At 55.4% G+C, this 17,560-nt stretch overlaps 1 protein-coding gene across 18 annotated transcripts in view; it reads right to left on the bottom strand.

Moving 5' to 3' along the window:
* Window positions 1–2,697: 2,697 nt before the first annotated feature.
* Window positions 2,698–17,560, bottom strand: part of ST3GAL4 (ST3 beta-galactoside alpha-2,3-sialyltransferase 4) — a 33,174-nt gene continuing 18,311 nt past the window's right edge. For 7 of the 18 annotated variants that reach the window (XM_031443405.2, XM_031443406.2, XM_031443404.2 and 4 more), the window contains 10 exons: window positions 10,343–10,415; window positions 9,970–10,078; window positions 9,479–9,559; window positions 9,208–9,305; window positions 8,955–9,015; window positions 8,417–8,512; window positions 8,133–8,322; window positions 7,305–7,448; window positions 3,655–3,798; window positions 2,698–3,379 (listed from right to left, as the gene is read on the bottom strand). In XM_031443405.2, coding sequence (XP_031299265.1) covers window positions 3,293–3,379; window positions 3,655–3,798; window positions 7,305–7,448; window positions 8,133–8,322; window positions 8,417–8,512; window positions 8,955–9,015; window positions 9,208–9,305; window positions 9,479–9,559; window positions 9,970–10,078; window positions 10,343–10,358 — 1,026 coding nt within the window. In that variant the 5' untranslated portion in view covers window positions 10,359–10,415 and the 3' untranslated portion in view covers window positions 2,698–3,292. Of the gene's footprint in view, window positions 3,380–3,654; window positions 3,799–7,304; window positions 7,449–8,132; window positions 8,323–8,416; window positions 8,513–8,954; window positions 9,016–9,207; window positions 9,306–9,478; window positions 9,560–9,969; window positions 10,079–10,342; window positions 10,416–12,446; window positions 12,648–17,560 lie in introns of those variants that run through there. The other 11 variants (XM_031443408.2, XM_031443409.2, XM_064482212.1 and 8 more) reach the window with 7 other exon arrangements.

The following is a 17,560-nucleotide window of genomic DNA, read 5'->3' as shown; positions in this document are numbered from 1 at the left end:
GCTGGGTAAAGTTTTTCTGGGGGAGGCGGGGGATTAGGTTAATTTATGTTATTTATTCTTAGAGGAGTTACTGGGGATTGAACCCCGAGCCTTGTGCATGCTAAGCATGCGCTCTATCACTTGAGCTATACCCTCCCCCTCTAAAGACCGAAACTCTGTCTTGCGCAGCTAGGAGGTTGAGCTAGGAGCCCCTTCACTTCGCCCGGCCTGTTTCCCCTCTGCGGAGAGCTGCACTGCGCAGTCTAAACTGGATGGAGCAGATGGCTCCGGGTCCCTCGCTGTCCTAGTCTGTCCCACCCCGGCCCCTGCGGTGCAGCCCACGTAGGTCACGTGAACGGGGCGCAGGGGGAGTTAGACCAGCCCAGGGAAACTCGGGCGGAGAAAACCGCCGCAAGGCTGCAAACCCCGCAGACAGGCGCTGACTCGGCGGCCGTTGCCAGGCCCGGAGCCGGTTGCCAGGGAGGCGCCGGCCTCCCAGCGCCGGGAGATGCCTCCCTTAGCGCTGGCTGCCCGAGGGCGCCGCTCCGCCGGGCCAGCCCCGCGCCCGCGCGACGACGCATGCGCGCCCCGGCCTCCGCCCGCCCTCGCCCCCGCCCCCGCCCCCGCCCCCGCCCGCGGGGGAGAACCGCGTGTGCGTCTAATTAACGCGGCTCAAGGGCACGAGGGATTAGGATGGGTTTTGCACGCAGACCGTTGAGTTGGAAGAGGCCTGTGAGATCATCCGTAGTCTAGACGACTAGGGCAGTGGTTTGCGGGTGCTTGCTAAAATTCCAGATTCCTGGGCCCCATCCCCAGCGACCTGGGTAAGACCCAAGAATCTCCATTCTTAAATCGCCCCCAGATAATTCCGGTATAGGTGGTCCTCATTGGCTGAACCCGCCCTCGTGTCTCAAGGAATGTAGGAATTGGAGCATAGACGTGGAGAAGCGATCAGCCCAAGGTCGGGTAGAATTAGGTGGCAGAGCCCAGTCGGCTGTGCCTTGCTTGCCTCCTGCCTCCTTTTAAGAGCGAAGTTTAATCAGGACCAGGCAGGCCGGCTGGCAGGCGGTTCATCCACACCGGTCGGGCTAACTTTAAGAACGAAAGTCCCTTTCTCAGAACGCCAAAGAACCCATCCAACAACTCCACATCAAAGCTCCACCGCCTGCTCTGACCCCACGGTACTGCCTCCCTCTGCCTAGGGGTTGGAGCACCCTGGGAGGGCTGAGCCCACCCCCAGAACGATAGCGGGTTGGGGGGTATACACCCCTACCCCATACACACTCCTGTGTGGATGTAGCCATGTGGCATCACAGGCATCACCCAAGAATGTAAAACGCTCTTGTGTCTACATGCGTGGGTGTGCAGTTTGAGGGGCAGAGTATGAGTTTGGATTCTGGCTCGAGTTTAGGCACATTCAGTAACAGGCAGTGGCCCTGATCCAGGACAGCTGGATCACATGTGCCGACAGCCACTTTCAATGGCCTGGACAGGGAAATGGACACTCCCTTGCATACCTTCACGAGACGCAGCTGGAGAAACGTCAGGGGTAAGCGGAGCTGAGATCCCCCACACACACTCACGCTGCTCGGAGTCAGCGAGGACCCCCAGAACAACGCCCGGGTGACAATGCTCGCCCATGTGGAGAGAAGGGGGTTTGGGGCTGCAGCCCAATTTGCTTTTAGAATCCCCCCTCCCCTGGGAGGAGAGCAGCTAGCCAAGTAGTTCTGCCAGGCTTCCGAGAGACCAGGCAACTCCATTCCCCACGATGGTCCTCAGGACCTCTCTGTGGGATGAGCATGGGTGTTCTCAAGGCCACTCCAACACTCTGTCGAGAAGGGTGTCCTCTTCCTGTTCTCCCAAATCTCTGCCCTTCTCTGTCTGTCCGGTCCCAGCCTAGCTGTCTCAAAACCTCAAGGCTCAATTCTTTCTGAGAAAGCCAGGAACACAGCTGTGAGTCCCTTCCCTGTGGGGGAGGTCCAGCTCTCCCTCCTGGCTCCAGATGTAAAGGAACAGCTGTGAGAGTGGCGGGAAGCCCAGTTGGCGGCTCAGCAGGGCCTGGGAAGATGGAGAACAAAGGCGGGTGGAGATGGGCAAACAGCAGGGCGATCACAATTCTGGAGACGTGGGGGGATTTCATTCCCTGGCCCAGTTACTGGCTGACAGGCTGTGCCAATCCCTCAGATGCTGCCCATGCCCTGCCCATCCCTACTCTGGCTGCCTGGGCCACTGGCAGGACCATCTGTAAACTCCATTTTATGACCCCACTTAATCTGAGAAGGAAAACTTGGCTTTCTTTGTGTGACTCCACCCCTGTCCTCAAACGCACACCTCCTGGCTTGAGATTTTTGGAAACAAGGCTAGAGAGGGAGAGGAAGGGAGGTGGAAGAGGGCTCTGCCACTCCCATCTGGCATCCTCCTGCCCCTCCCTACCTCTGGAAAGTGAGCCAGAATGCAGACGTCAGGCTAGGAGTCCAGCAGACAGGGCTGCTCTGGGTACCACTTGCTTGCCTGCTACACCAGGGTGATGGTGCATGACTTGGCACCAACCAAGCACTGTACTCAGTAAATAATTATTTCCTGGACGACCCTGGCCTGCTCTGGGCCCCACTGGCTCTCTAACCAGCCTGTCCACTGCCGGGAGCAGGGCCCACTGCTGTGTCCCACCACCCATCCATGTCTTCTTCAATTTGGAAAGACACGGGGTATCACGATTGCTTCTGTTTTAGGAAAAATAGTTTAATGATAAGTCTGTAACCTCTTTTCTAGATGTCTTCCCCTTCTGCATGGAACCCTTATGCCAGTGCTCTCCCCATGCCTGCTGGGAGGGAGCAGCCCCTCTCTGAAGGGCACCACCCACTCCAGGTACCGCCCGCTCCAGACGCCCTCACCCTCCTGGGAGGCCTGCTCTGGGTCTAGGTCCTAGAAGGTCCATCATTTTTGTTTTTATAAAAAGTGGGCAGAACACTGTACGATGCCCCCTTTTCTGGATGCCATAGGACCAGCCCACGGCACGTTCCTACCCCTTAATTAAATAGCCCATTAAATAATCTCCTGGCCCTGGCAGAGAGGGAGTGCCACAGCAGCCAGCCCCAGGCCTTGGCTGGGCTCCTGCTGCCCCGAGCCTCCACCCTGACTGGATCCGGCCTCCACCAGAGCAGCCAGGGGCACGACCTCGTCTCAGACCTGGCCTCCTCCCCACACAGGGGAGGGTGAGTCTGAGCAGGTCATGCTGGCACCAGGCACCCCCACAGCCACGGATGGGGGCCGCTCAGCACGGGGAGCAGAAGGACGGGTTCAGCTCCTGCCCAAGTCAGAAGTAAGTGAGGTTCTTGACCGCTCCAATCTCCAGCATCCGCTTGATGGCCAGGGCTTCCTGGGAGACATTGTGGCCTGACCCCTGCAGAGACAGCCAAGGAAGCAAACTGAGGAACTCCTAGGCAGCTCCTGGCCAGCCCAGGACCCCACAGCCCCGGATCTCCGTTCCCTGGGCGGCTCTCGGAAGGAAGACAGAACGCAGAGGACGCTGGCCTGGGAGTCCAGATGCCTTGGTTCCAGTTCTGACCCTCCATATGCCCTCACCATGAGCCATCTCTGGGCCCCTGCCACCCCCCTCACTCACCCGAGGATTCCAGGCCCACTCGCCCCACTGAGCTGACACGTGGGGCCACTTACCGCCATGGACTTGAGCGTGATCTGCTCATAGTAATGAATGGTCTGCTTCTTGTTGTGGGCGTCTGGGTAGCCGAAGCCGGCAATGTGCACCAAGTCACAGAGGTGGAGGGCCAGGGTGATGGCCAGCAGGCCCGTGGTGGGCTTCTGAGGGACAAGGGGTGGGGAAGGCATTAGAGGGAGCCCCGCTCCTTCCACCACCTCTAGGCGGCGCTCTGCCACAGAGCCTTCTGTCAGGCGGCCGTGCTGTTCTACAGGGCAGCCAGGAGCTATGCGGCGCTAGTGCAACTAAGCCACTGAACTTCTAATTTTATCCAATTTTAATTAAAATGTAAATGTAAATAGCCACACGTGCCTCCTGGCTACCATACTGCCTTGTACAACTCAACACATCTGGGGAGGGTCTGGGCCTCTAAGGGTGATGATGGCAATCAGGATGACAAGAATGACGGTAGAACACTAATAATACCTACCGCTTTCTGAGTAGGCGCTACGTGCCAGACGCTGTGTTAAGTGTTTCAGCCAGTGTAATGTATCATCTCATTCGGTCCTCACAAAAACACACTGACGTAGATGCTGTTATTAGCCCCATTTCACAGATAGGGAACTGAGGCTTCAACTGTTAAGCAAGTCACTCTGGGAGTGAAAAGGTTCTGCTCTCTGCGTTGGAGACCCTCACCTCTTTCAGGAGCCCTGGGGCTCTCACACTCCTGGGCTGTGCACCCTTCATGAGGGTGGGCTCTCCCCTTCTGTAAAATGGGGACAGCAGTACACCCCCCACCCCCAGCGGCACGGGCTGCTATGAGGACCTCACTTCCTCCATCCCTAATTCATCCATGGGGATGGGCCACCTGATAGTCTCACCTCACAAACCGCCTTCCTCCGCTGGGGTGACTGCTCTCCAGACCTCTTTGGTGCCCACTCCCCGGACCTTGTCAGGCCCCCTAGTGCCAGGTTCCCCCCGGCATCCCTTCCGGAGCCCTCCTCTCCCTCATCTGCCACTTCCTGCCCAGGACTTCCGTCTCAGTCCCGTTGCTTTTACCACCATGGTGTTGTCAAGTTCAGACCTCTGCCAGACCACACATACATCAGCTCTAGCCGGCTCTGCTCGGACGTGGGCTCCTTAAACTCACCGCACTCTCCTCTCCCCATTTTCCCTTTGTTGCTTAAACATACTGCCATTCACCTGGTTGTCCCTGCCGGAAATCTAGAATTATCATAAATCTTTCATTTTCACTTTAAAACCATGCTGTAGCAGGAGAATTCTAAGAGGAACCTTGAGAGTGTGCGAAACCTACGAATATGATGAGACATGCTGTGTTATTCTGCTTTGTAGGGCACAGGACCGTAAGATAGGGAGATAAACCCTGGTGGGCTTGACCTCGTCTCACGCGTTTTACACCGGGGTCTAGAGCGCTGTCTTGGAGGAAGTCGGAGACACAAAAAGGATTTATCATGCGTGGCTGGTCTGACAATGGAGGGGGTCGCACAGCAAGATATGCGGGCAGCCGCTATGAACTAAGGGTACCACCCCCAGGCCAAAGCCAGCCGGGAAATGGGGACCTCGGACCTGGAACCACAAGGAACTGAATCCTTCCAAGAATGAACTTGGAAGCAAATCTCCCCACTGAGCCTCCAGACAAGAACTCAGTCTGGCAGCCAACTTGATTTCAGCCTTGTATACCCTAAGCAGAGATTCCAGCCATGCTGTGCTGGACTTCTGACCTCCAGAATATGAGCCAATACATGGATGTTGTTTTAAGCCGCTAAACTGGTGACTTGTTAGGAAGCAACAGGAAACCAACACAGATATCCAGTCCATCCGCTCCTTTCCTCTTCCCACTGCCAAGAGAGCCAGGCTCTGGCCTTAACCTTCTCCTGTGCTCTCTAGCCTCACTCTCTGCCATCAGGGGCATAAACTCCTCCTTGCTGCCCCCTCAGCATCACGTGCACAGGAACTCAGTGCCAGGGGAGTTGCTGGTCTTGCCAAATGCTCCCATAAGGTCCAACTCCAGTACCACTTCCTCTAATGGTCCCACCTCCAGACAGCCCCTAACAGAGGTCAGCCCCTGCTCCAAGACCCCACGGCACTTGGGACAACTCTCTGCCGGAGCATTTTGTCATTCCAGGCTGCAACCTGTATGTTTATTCTGTTAGATTGAGCTTTCCTAGGGCAAAGAGCATGTCTTACTTCCCACGCATGCAAACTTGGGGGCTGGCGCTGAGCGGTCACAGAAGCAGGCAGTCAGCACAGGAAGTTGAGTCAGAGTAAATGTTCAGTAAATAACAAAATCATGTATTCAAAATTTGGCAAATATTTATTGAGTGTTCACTGTATACCAATCTCCATGATAGGCATATGACATAATTACCCCTTTAAATCTTAGAATGACTTTAAAACGTCAGCATTAATATTATCCCCAGCACACAGATAAGAAAACCAAGGCTCTGCGTGGTTGACTAGCCTAGGGTCACCCAGTAAGGTACGAAGCACAGCGAGTCCTGTCTCTGTCTCCTAGCAACCTCTATCCGTGATCCCACACAGCCCCTCTGAGGGCTCAAAAGACACAGTGGAAGCACAGGCTTGGGACCACAAGGGCACTGAGAGCTGAAACCGCGCCCATAACTTACGAAACTACACTCTGACTCCCAAAACTGCCACACCTACCCAACCTGGATCTGCAGGACCAACTGCAACCTCAAATTCTTTTAACTCCTTTAGACCAATATGTTCCATGATAAGATCGCAGAAAAAGTGATTAAAAAAAATTAACTGCAGGGCTTGGGCTGCACTCTGTGTTTTAAAGATAAGACTACTGACTGTCCCAGCAAATCCCAGAAAAAAAAAAAATGTGAAGTGAAGGGCCACAAATAGCAAAATAGCCTTCTTTCTTACGGGTGAGTTGCATTCCATTACATACATACGCTGCCTCTTCTTTATCCACTCGTCTATTGATGTGCACTTAGGATGCTTCCATATCTTGGCAATTATAAATAATGCTGCTATTAATAGCAGGGTATATGTATCTTTTTGAATTAATTCTTATTTTGTTGTTGGCTTTATTCTTTTGATAGCTATGTAAGTTTAAAAAGCTAAAGCTCTAAACGTTCTTAGAAACAATGAACAGTACTTACATGTAAATTTTTAAAAATATGAACAGGATATTGTATGTTATGTATTTACATGCAATATATTGTGTATGTGCAAATTGTAACAGTTCTACCTAATAAAACTGAAAAATGAGAAAAGTAAATTTAAAAAAAGACCACTGACTGTCCCAGCATATCCTATTTATGAATTCTGTTTATAAATTTTGATCAGCACCTGCCAAAACCATCCTCTAACACCAGCCCCCTAAGCCCTAGAAATACCCTTCCCTGGCTCCCTGCTTTGGAGAAGGCCTGGGGCATCTCAGAAGTGTGCGCTCTCCCCGGCTGCACAAGCCGGTATACATGACTCTGATTACAGGTGTGTGCCCGAGGTCAGGGGACTTCAGCAGGTGTCATTCAAATGCCAGCTGCGATCTCTGCTATAATTCTCCCCTCTCCTGGGGTCCTCCACGCCTTCCTAAGCCTCTAGGAAGCCCCACCTACTTTCCACCCAGAACGTCAGCCGCCCAGCCCCAGCTGCTGGGTCCTCAGCCCATCATCACCTGCTTAATCTTGCGAGGCTGTTGCACTGGTAGGCTCAGCAGTTTGTCAGCTGCAATCTCCATAAAGAAGGGGTTGAGAATCCGAATCTGTTTGGGGTTGACGTCCCAGATGAGGGGAGGCTGTTTCCAGAAGCCCTTCCGCACCTAGCGGGGCAGGGTTGGAAGGGAGAGACAGGAGTGGGTGGGGGCCAGCCAGGTGGTCCTCGGCCAGGGGCTGTGCTCCATGCGAGGGCAGAGGCCCTCAAGGGTGCTGGGTGAGGGGAGGAGGGGGAGGCAAGAGGAGAGGAGTGGGGAGAGAGGGCAGCCCCGAGGGGAGACCAGGTGGCACGTGTGAAGAGTCTGGGTCCAACCACTGCCCACTTCCAGGGATATCTGCACAAGTAGAAGGCGCTAGCTCGACACTTGGCAAAAAATGCCAGGTCGGACAGTTCAGCATCCAACCAGATGGCAAAGAGACACAGTGGGCTTTCTGGGGTCCTCCTAGAAGGACACAGATCTCGACTGTTTCAACCTGCCCCCACCCGGAGGTGACTACGGACTGGTCCCTTTGCTCCCAAGCTTCTCACTGGCAAACATATTTTGGCAGCTTTTCCGTCCCAGGCAGCCTCAAGCTGGGCGTGCCCTGGGCTGCTGCTGCCTGACTCCTGCAGGCTCTCAGGCCCAGGCTGCGGGGCGGCCCGTCAGAAGCCCCGCAGAGCACTGAGCTCACGCCTCCCCGTCCCCGGTTCTCAGGAACTGCAGGGCACACATTCTGGCGTGGGAGGTCCTGACCCAGGCAGTGTCCCCATCACCAGGCCTCGACCTCTCCCCTCCAGTCTCCCCACATACCCGCTTCTTATCACTCAGGATGGTCTCAATCCAGTGGAAGTCCATGGCCTTGAAAGCTACCAGGACGAGGAGTGTGTCCGGGTTGTTCTCCACTTTGGGGTTGAAGTGGGCAGATTCAGGGTAGAAGAGGCGCATGGTGGTCTTAGAGCCCACGTCACCCTCGTAGCCGGCCACGGGGGCGTTGTTTAACCTGGGAGGCGGGGGGAGGACGCCTGTCACCTGGAGCCCCGCCGGGCCTGCTCACCACCAGCCCACACAGAGGAGGGGAGGGCGGCCGCACGGACCTGATGACCACGTCGTATTTGTTGATGGCTTCGCCCAGCGAGCTGTTCCGCAGCCGATGTCCGTTGCCCACCACCACGCAGCGACGACACTTGAGGCTGCCACGGGGAGAGGGTGGTCAGAGCAGAAGCAGCCCCTGCTCCTGCTCCGCCCAACTCTCCTTCCCAGGCCCCTGCAGCCCCTGCTCCCCAGGCATCTCTGAGGAGTCCTGCTTGTGGTCTTGCTGACTCTGCAGCCCCAGGCTTTCAAAGGGGAGGAAACTGAGCAGAACATGGCAGAGAGAGCAGGGACGGAGGGAGATATTTGGGAAGTACCAAGCAGAAACCCCATTTCGGAGCCCCACCCCCCACTGCCTGCTGCCCAGGCCTGCCTGTTACCACGTCGATGCCCTCCGCCACCTCTGCCACTCTGGCAGCCGGATGCTCAGGCTCAGTTGCCATGGGGACTGGCATATCCACCTCCCCCAGAGACAGGCAGGCTCACTGGGAGGTGCTGGACCATGACCCCTTCACACCAGGGCAGGAAGGAGTGTCTCCTTACCTCTGGATGCTCTCCGGAATGGAGTAGCTGGTGATGGCTAGAACCCGGAGAAGCAGGTCTTCTACAAAAAGAGCCGGGTTGGAAGGGGCTGATGACAACAGCTAGCTCTCCAAAGGCTGCCAACTCTCCCTCCCCTGACCTCAGTATCTGAGCCTGGCTAAGAGCGTGGGCACTGGGACCATGGGCGGCAAAGAACGGGAAGCAGTATGGCGAGGTGAGCCCACCGTTCCCACCCCACCAGGTGGGCACTTACCACTCCCCTTGGTCCCAAAGGGCAGCTCATAGGCAGATGGTGTCTTGACCCAGAAATAATCCTTAAGCTGCAGGAAGATGGGCTGTTCTCGGGAGTAGCTGCACAAGGTGAAAGCAGGGTGGGGGTGAGGGAGGGATTAATCCTGATGCCAGCAACAGGGTCAGACCACTAACATCATGTACACACAACCAAGGCCTCTGCTTCCCTCACTGCCTTCACCTGACCTGTGCCCACAGCACTCAGCACCCTCACCCCGTCCTCACATACTTACTTGCCGAAGAGCTTAGAGGCCTTCCTCTCCGCCTCACCCTGGAGGCACGGCTCTTTCTTCTCTGGGATGGGAAAATAAAAACTGGAGACAGCAAAGGAGAGGAGGCAGGAGCTCCAGTCAGACCTCCAGGGCTAAGGGGCCAGCATCAGCCCAGGCAGCTCCCACCTCCTCCCAGGGCACTCAGGTCCCAAACTGCTGGAGAGCAACTCGCAGGGTGGAACCGTGTCAGCCAGTCTGACACCAAATCATTGTGAATCCAGCTCTTCCTTCTCCTGAACGCCCTGGGTGAGGGACCTGGGGAGTCATCCCTACCCTATCCCCCAGACCCACCACCCACCCTCACAGAAGGATTTCATGCTGGCATGTACCGGAGCGGTCACGCCCTGGCTCTCTGAACCCTCCTGCCCCACTAGGTGCCCACCTCCTGATGCTCCAGCTTCCAACCCCGTTCCCAAGAAGAACCCATGGAAGGTCATGGAATATGGACTCACAGCTCAATGTACCTGTCTTCTCGGGAGATGGAATACCACACCATGACAGCCAGGACCAGAGCCAGCATGGCCAGGAGCTTCCAGCCTGCAGGGCACATGCACAGAGGAGCTGGAGGCAGAAACAGGCAGGTACAGCCCCAGTCCATCTTCTCGTCTGCCCTTTGGGGCTCCTGCAACCCCAGCTCAAGCAGGCCCTGAGCTTTCTGGCATGGGGCTTGGACCTGAGTGTTTTCACTCTCCTTTGAGATAAAGAGAGAGGCCCCTGGGTCCGTGTCTGTCCCACCACAACCCCAGGGCGGTCCCAGGATGATGCTGAAGACTACTTCGGCGGAGCCCATCATTCAGGGTGGGAGAGCCCCCAGAGAACACTCACGGGACTTGCTGACCATGTTTCTCAGGCAGCAGGGTTCCTGGGGAGAGCTGTCATCCCGGCTGCCTCGAGCCACCTAGGAGGTAAGAGTCACAGGTGTCTGGTCAGCTCCAACACCCTCGCTTAGCCACTGGAGCAGGGCACACCCACAGCCTGCCTCTTCCCGCCTCCAGAAATCACAAAGCTGCTTCCGGGGTGGCCACCCAGAGAGCAGGCCTCTTCACCCTGGACGTCGCCTTAACCCCTCAGAGGCAGCATCAGGGATCCAGGGGGGCGTCCTATGCCCCAGAAAGAAAGGGAAACCAAGTCCCACCCCTCACGGATTTGGTCCCAGGCCAGGCTGGCCTACTCTAGCTTCTCCCTGGCCTGGTCCCCTCACTGTCCTCTCCCTCGTTTTGACCGAGGAAGGGCCAGCTCTGGCAGGCAGCTGTGCCTCCACCCATTCTCTACAGGAAAGTTAAGCTAACTGTGCAAGGGCATGATTCAGATTTACACAACCGAAGTTAAGCTTGTCTATTCCTCACTACCCAAGGCATTCCCCCGCTTCTGGCTGCTCCCTCTCCATCATCAATCTCCCACGACTCCGCCCAGACACTGGGGTGAGGGTGGGGCCACCTGATGGTCCATGAGGCCCCCTCCAGCCCTCCTAGACTCTGGCTGAATGCAAAGTACCCACGCCCTCATCACCCAGGGGCATGGGGGGAATCAGGGTAGGCAGGCTCTCTGTATGGGAGCTTGGGGAGTGGGAAGGGTCTGTTTAGTCAAAGAGGAGACAGGAGACCCTTTCAGGTAAGGATGGGGCTGTGGAGGAAGTGAGTTGCTACACAAAGATAAACAGAGAGGTCCCTCCAGTCACAAACCCAGCCAAGGGCCAAGCTTCTGAGTCAACAAGGAAGAGATTTCTGCAGTGTCCACAGCCACATGAAGAGGCACAGGACGCACAGAGCCAGTTTCTGCTATCCCGGCCGTGCTCCCCAGTGACCTGGGTGGTAGGCATCACATGGGCCACTTATTGAAAACACAGATTCCAGAGCCCTTCCCTGAGATTGCTTCAGCACTGGGGTGGGACCTGGGGTGGGCATTTTCACAAGCAGCCCATGTGATTCTCTTGATGGATCAGGAAAGGGAGGGAAGCATGAGTGTGTTCTCATGAGGATCAGTGAAAAGATCTCAAATTTATTTCTCAAGGGTTGGGGGGACTGCCTCTGGATGAGGTCTGGTTTTTGTTACAAACCATAAATCGATTATCCTGAACACGGTCCTATTATGGAGTTGATGCTTTGCTCCCTAGGGTATCCCCCAGGCTGCACGCTGAGTCCACAAACACCCAAGGATGAGAGTCTTGAGGGGAAGAGTAACCCAGGTGGGGCAGGGCGGGGACCAGAGTCAGATGTCCTCAGTAGGGTCGGGAACACCAGGGGATGGGGACGGCCCTGCCCAGTAAAGAAAAGTCCTAGATTTGTAATCAGAAGACCCCAATGAAAGCCAAGTTTCTAGTAACTTCCCTGGTTGCTTTTCCAAGGTTGGTCTGCTTCCCCGACCTACCCATGGCAACCGTCAAGTCATCCCCTACCTTGTTATCCCCTCCACAGCACTTCTCATCTGTAAGTAGTCTAGTTACTTGCTCACTTGCTTTCTGTCTCCCCCACTGACTACAAGCCCTGTGAGGGCAGGAAGGGGGTCTGTCTGATTCCCAGCTCCAGTCCCAGCACGTTGCCTGACACCCTGCCAGAGCTCATCAATTATTGAATGAATAACACAATGGGTTATCCTGGGGGAGTCATTTTTCCCTCTCTGACCTTCAGTTTTTTGGTCTGTAAAACTGCAAAGTTGGTCTAAGAAATGCTCGCAACTCAAATACAATTATCAGATCAACAGCCTGGGCCTCACTAGGATCATGTTAGAAACGTACAAATGCACAAATCAGAACCTGCATTTGAATAAGACCCCCTCGATGATTCACATGCACATTCAGGTTTGAGAAGCACTCCTCTTGACCTCGGCTGAACAAGAAAACGGCAGGATCTGGGTCCCAGGCCTGGGGATTCTGACTTCACTGGTCTGGCCCTGCGCTGGAATTTTTTCTTGCACCCCAGGCGACACTAACCCAGCCAAGGCTGAGAACCACTGGTCCAGATAATGGCGAAAGCAGGCTTCTCAAACTCTGAGGTGCACATCCTGACTCAGTGGGTGTGGTGGGTCTGCATTCTCACCAGCTCCTGGGGCTCCCTGCTGCTAGGCTGAGACCACACTTTGAGCTGCAAAGCTCTAAACCAGGCCCTTCCCAGCTCTCACATCTCATTCCATGAGGGGCTGCACCCTCTCCCGCCCACCACACCACCCCCGCCCTCCCAGTCTTCCTTTCTCATCACGGTCCAGGCCATCGCACTTATCTCCCTTTATCAGGAGGTCGCAGCACTGGTTGCACAAGGCAATTCCGGAGACGCTGAAGTATGACAGGTGTCCAGGTCCCGCTCTCCAAGAGTCTTATTTGATTGGTTGGGGGCGGGGCCCAGGCATCGGCAAGTAGGAAACCAAACAAACAAAAAAACTTCACCTTTCCTGTGATTCTAACAGGCAGCTGAGATGGAGTATGTTCCCCAGTCACTGAAAGTCAAGGCCTTGGCCACGCCACAGGCCCCGCCTCCACGGAGGAGACTTTTGGGGGTCAGAGGTGACAGGTTCTGAGCCACAAGACAACTGCCCTTCTTTGGTCTCCTCCCTGGGAAAGCTGTACCCTTCCTCCCTAAACTGTGCTGGTCTCGGGCTGAGCAGGCTGGCTAGTCCTGGAGCCCTGTTCCAGGAGACCCCCTCGGAGACTTCATTAGCCGACCCCCTCCCCTTGCTGGGCCAAGCCAAGAGGCTCACTGAGCCCCGAGACGTTCCTGGAGCACGGGCTTCTTGGGCTGGCTGCCGCCTCAGGACAATGACCAGCCTTCGCCCAGCAGCTGTCCCACATGGCTGCCAGCCCCTGGGAACCAAAGGACAGGAGGAAAGTCACAGAAGGGCCTGGGCAGGAGAGCAGGAGTCTGATCCACTCATGGGTGGACCAAGGTGCCCCAACCTCTACCTGCCAACAGCTGCCGAGGAGACCAGCCCACCCAACCCACTGGGTAAAGCGGACCCCAGGGCAGGAAGGCCGTGTGCTCTCCTGCTGCCCTGCTGAAGCCAGGCTGCGGAGCATGGCCACAGAACTCGCCAAGAGGCAGAACTGGAGCACGGGGTGAAGAAATAAGCCCCCACGCTGCCCTGGCACCAGCTCCGAGGGCACTCCCTGTACTGAGAGGAACAGAACCGGATACCACCCACGGGCCCAGCAGGAAGCCAGGCCCCCCCAGAGCCCTTGGCCCATCAAAGGGATCTGGCTTCAGGTTCCTGAGAAGGGCATGGGAAGATCAGTGGGACCCAAGCACAGGCTCTGTCCTTCCTGGTTCAGAGCAAGTCACTTGATCAATGTCACCGACCTTCAGTTTCCTGGAGAAAACCCAGAGCCGCCTGCCAGCCACCTGACTCACCTGGCCTTCTTGCTTCCTCCTCACCCCTCCCCCTGGACACGATCCCACCCACCTTTCCAGCATTGTTCCCAACCAGTGACCCCCCTTGCCTGGTCTCTCCGCCCCTGCCTCCTCCTCCACTCAAGTCTCCCTCTGCCTAAAGCAAAACAAAACCCTTCTCTGCCTCTAGCTCCTCTTCAGGCTACCTGTGCCTCTCTGTCCCGGCCTCCAGTGCTCTAACTCCTGAATCTGGGCCACATCGTCACCTCCCATCCCCCCACCCCCCCACCGCCCCTGGTTCCCACCCCTGTTTTCGTGCGGAAATCGCTCTGGCTGAAGCCTTCGGTGGCCTCCTAGTTGTCGCACCTGAGAAAGGTCTATTCTCACTCTTTCCTGTACTCTGAGGACTTCGCTACAATCAGACGACACCTCCTTGGCTTCTGCGTCAAGACTCTCTCCAGGTTTTCGGCCTACCTCTGTGTCAGTCCCCGGCTCGCTCCGATTCTCCAGAGAGCCGCCCTCGGACCTCGGCCCTTCCCCTGCCCGCTTTCACAGGACAAGTTCATTCACCATGAGGCTTAACTACTGCTCATGCCCTGATGATTCAAGCTCTTTTTCACCTCTTTCACTTCCCTCCCCGATCCCATCCTAATATTTCTAATTTTCTACTGTGCACCCTCCCTGGGATGATCTTAAACTCTTCAAACTCAACGTGTCCAAAACTGGACCCAGGCTACCCACCGACCCCCACACGATCATCAGCTCATCCTTCCAACATCCCCTCCCCTTCACAGCATCCCCACTAAACACGATCCGTTCTACCCCCTTTTCCTCGTTCCAGCAAATGCTTGCTGAACTCCTAATAAATGTTTGCCATCGTGCGAAGCACTGGGGATGTGAAGCTTTATAAGCTCAGCGCAGTGTAAAGGCCACATAGTCCAGAGTCTCCGAAGTACTTTGGAATGCAGCCCTCCACCTTTCTTCTTGAGTCACAGGTTGATTGTAGATCCCACCCCCATTTACCTGCTTCCTGACTGGTCCCTCGGCAAGTCTTTTGTCACTCAAGCCTCTTCTTTGGAACTGCCAACACAGTATCTTTCCAAGAAACAATATGGACCAAATTACCCTCCCGCTTCAATGGCTCCCCATTCCTTAAATGGAAAATCAAAGCTCCTTAGAGGCAGCCAGGGCCCTTCAATCCCAGGCCACAAGCCCTGCAGGTGCATCTCCCAGCTCCTCCCAAGCACAGGGCAGGAGCCCCCTTCTCCTTCCACAGGCCCATCTCTGCATGGGCTTTCCTCCATCAGGAAGACCCTAGGCCCTCCCCGCCGCTCCCCTGGACAGTCTAACTCCTCCTGCAGCACTGGCTCAAACGGCGCCTCCCCTAGGAGGTCTTTCCCGACATTTCTAAACGATGGTTTGTTCCCACAAAATATAGTTCATATCTTGATTTTAGCACCTACCAGGTAATATAATTTCATATTACATAATTACTATTTTCATGTCTTGCCCACTGTCCTCTGACCTCTGAAGTTGGAGGCTTGTTTATACCAAGAATCTATCAGAGTACCCGGGCTAGAGAAGACGCTTTATCACATAATATAATTTTATATTATTAACTGTTTTTGTTTCTTGCCCATGAGACTATGATCTCTGTGGTCCAGGCCTGCTTTTTATCTTCAGACTTTATCCCAGGGCCTAGAATGTAGCAAATCCTTCATAAACATTTGACACAGGCATAACAAGATGAGATTAAAAATGTACTACATCCCTTACTGAGAGCTGAAATGTATTGCAAACTTACATGTGCAACACCAGGGGTCCCAACCTCCTCGCCACTGCTTTGGGGACCAGATTAATCACTGTTGTGGGGGGCTGTCCTGTGCACCATAGGATGGTTACCGACACCTCTGACCCCTACTCACTAGATGTCAGCAGGACCCCCTCTCCCCAGTTCTGACAACCTGAATGTCTCCAGACATTACCAAATGTTGAGAACTGCTGTGCTAGACACTTCCAAGGGCTGTCCAAGTATGATCTCAACCCTGTGAGTTAAACACTATCATTACCTCCATTGTGGAGACAGAGAAATGAGATGCAAAAATGGTCAGCATCTTGCCCAGGGGCCCAGAGCTAGTGAGGAGCTTAGCTCCAGGGCCCACACTCCTAACCTGCTCCCCCCGCCCCCGCCACCCCCTGCCGCTTCTAAACCTTCCTGTGAAGAAATGGCTTCCTAGACGCCAAGATCCCTGGAATGCCCACCTGCTGCCCTTTGGAGCAACTGGAAGAAGTCACCCTCCATCACATCAAAGTCCTTCAAAGGCTTACAGCAGCGAAGGGGCGCCTCCCGTGCTCGATCTCAGGAAGGCTTCCTCATGAGACATGGTTTCTGCACCCCCCCCATCGCCCCGGGGCGCCCCTGGAAGCCCTCCAGCAGGTCTCCAGTGCCCACAGCTGCATTCGCGGGATGACTGGACACCATCTGGACACCAGACTTCCACGAATGCTGGCTAAGACCGTGTTCACTTTCTCACAGTCATGCCACTCCACTGGCACAGCACCAACACCCCTGGCTGGTGAGCCAGGCCCCCTGGGCCCTGAACTTGTGTGGCGTTCCTTTTGAACCTAAAAGCAGGACTGTTCTACACCTGCCTGCAAACATCTCGCATCAGGAATCTCAGGCCATGTTTCCAGCCTGTCAAGCTGTGTGAATCTCGACGGTGCCAGCTAACCCCCAGCAATGCCTCTCAGCTTAGAGCCCTCTGCCAGTACCCCAGCGGGCACCAAGCTGGACGGTGATTTAATGTAACTAACTCAACCACAAGGTAAGGCGAGGTGAGGACACAGGCCACTGGAGTTCTCCTGTCTGTGAGTTATAATCCACTTTAATCAGTCACTCTTGGGTGTTGCTGGCCAAAGAACCACAATTCTCTGGAATGAATCAGTCATCTAGATCACCCCTCCTCAGCACGAAACCTCTCCATGGCTCCCACTGACTCAGAGAGGAAGCCCACGCCCTTGCTTTGACCTGGAAGGACGCAGTGTCTACTGGGCAGCACCTCTGTGCCCTCCCTCCCCACCTCCCTCATGTGCTCGGCTCCACTCACAGACCTCACCATCCTTGACTGGGTGAGGCCAGCTCCCTCCTCTGGGCCATTGCACTGGCTGTTCCTTCAGCCTGGGATGCTTTTCCCCTAGACATGGGCTTGATAGCTACAATTGAGCTCTTCACCCTCCTTCTCCACCTCCAGTCAAAAGTCCTGCACACACCCAACATTTCAGATACCTCTCCTACGCTTACATAGAACTTTTGTTGTTTTTTTCATTCACTGCTGTATCACCAATGTCTAGAACAGTGGCTGGCACACAACAGGCTCTCAATACAAATCTGGTGAATTCATCCATGGGGCTATTCGTCGGGGATGTCGTTGCCACAGCGCAGGCAGAGCAAGAAGGGACAGGCAGTAGCAATAGGTCAGATACCTGCTCCAGCCCCTCTGGCCCGGCCGTTGGCTCGACACAGCCCGCACTGTGCCCTCTCCCCATCCTGAGCAGCACAGCATGGTCACGGCGGGCCCAGGAGGGAGCAGGCTGGTCTTGGCCCAAGTTCACATGAGGGAGCAGAAGGCAGAAAAATTCACAATGGCTTCAGGGCCAACAGTGGGCAGGTGGGGGCATCTCTCCAGCCATCCAAGCTTCGAGGAAAGGGAACGGATAGGTTCCCCAC

Source organism: Camelus dromedarius, chromosome 34, assembly GCF_036321535.1.
Source record: "Camelus dromedarius isolate mCamDro1 chromosome 34, mCamDro1.pat, whole genome shotgun sequence".
Taxonomy (NCBI): Eukaryota; Metazoa; Chordata; class Mammalia; order Artiodactyla; family Camelidae; genus Camelus; species Camelus dromedarius.
The sequence above is the reverse complement of the archived record's forward strand: the minus strand, read 5'-3'. Positions and strand labels throughout refer to the sequence as shown.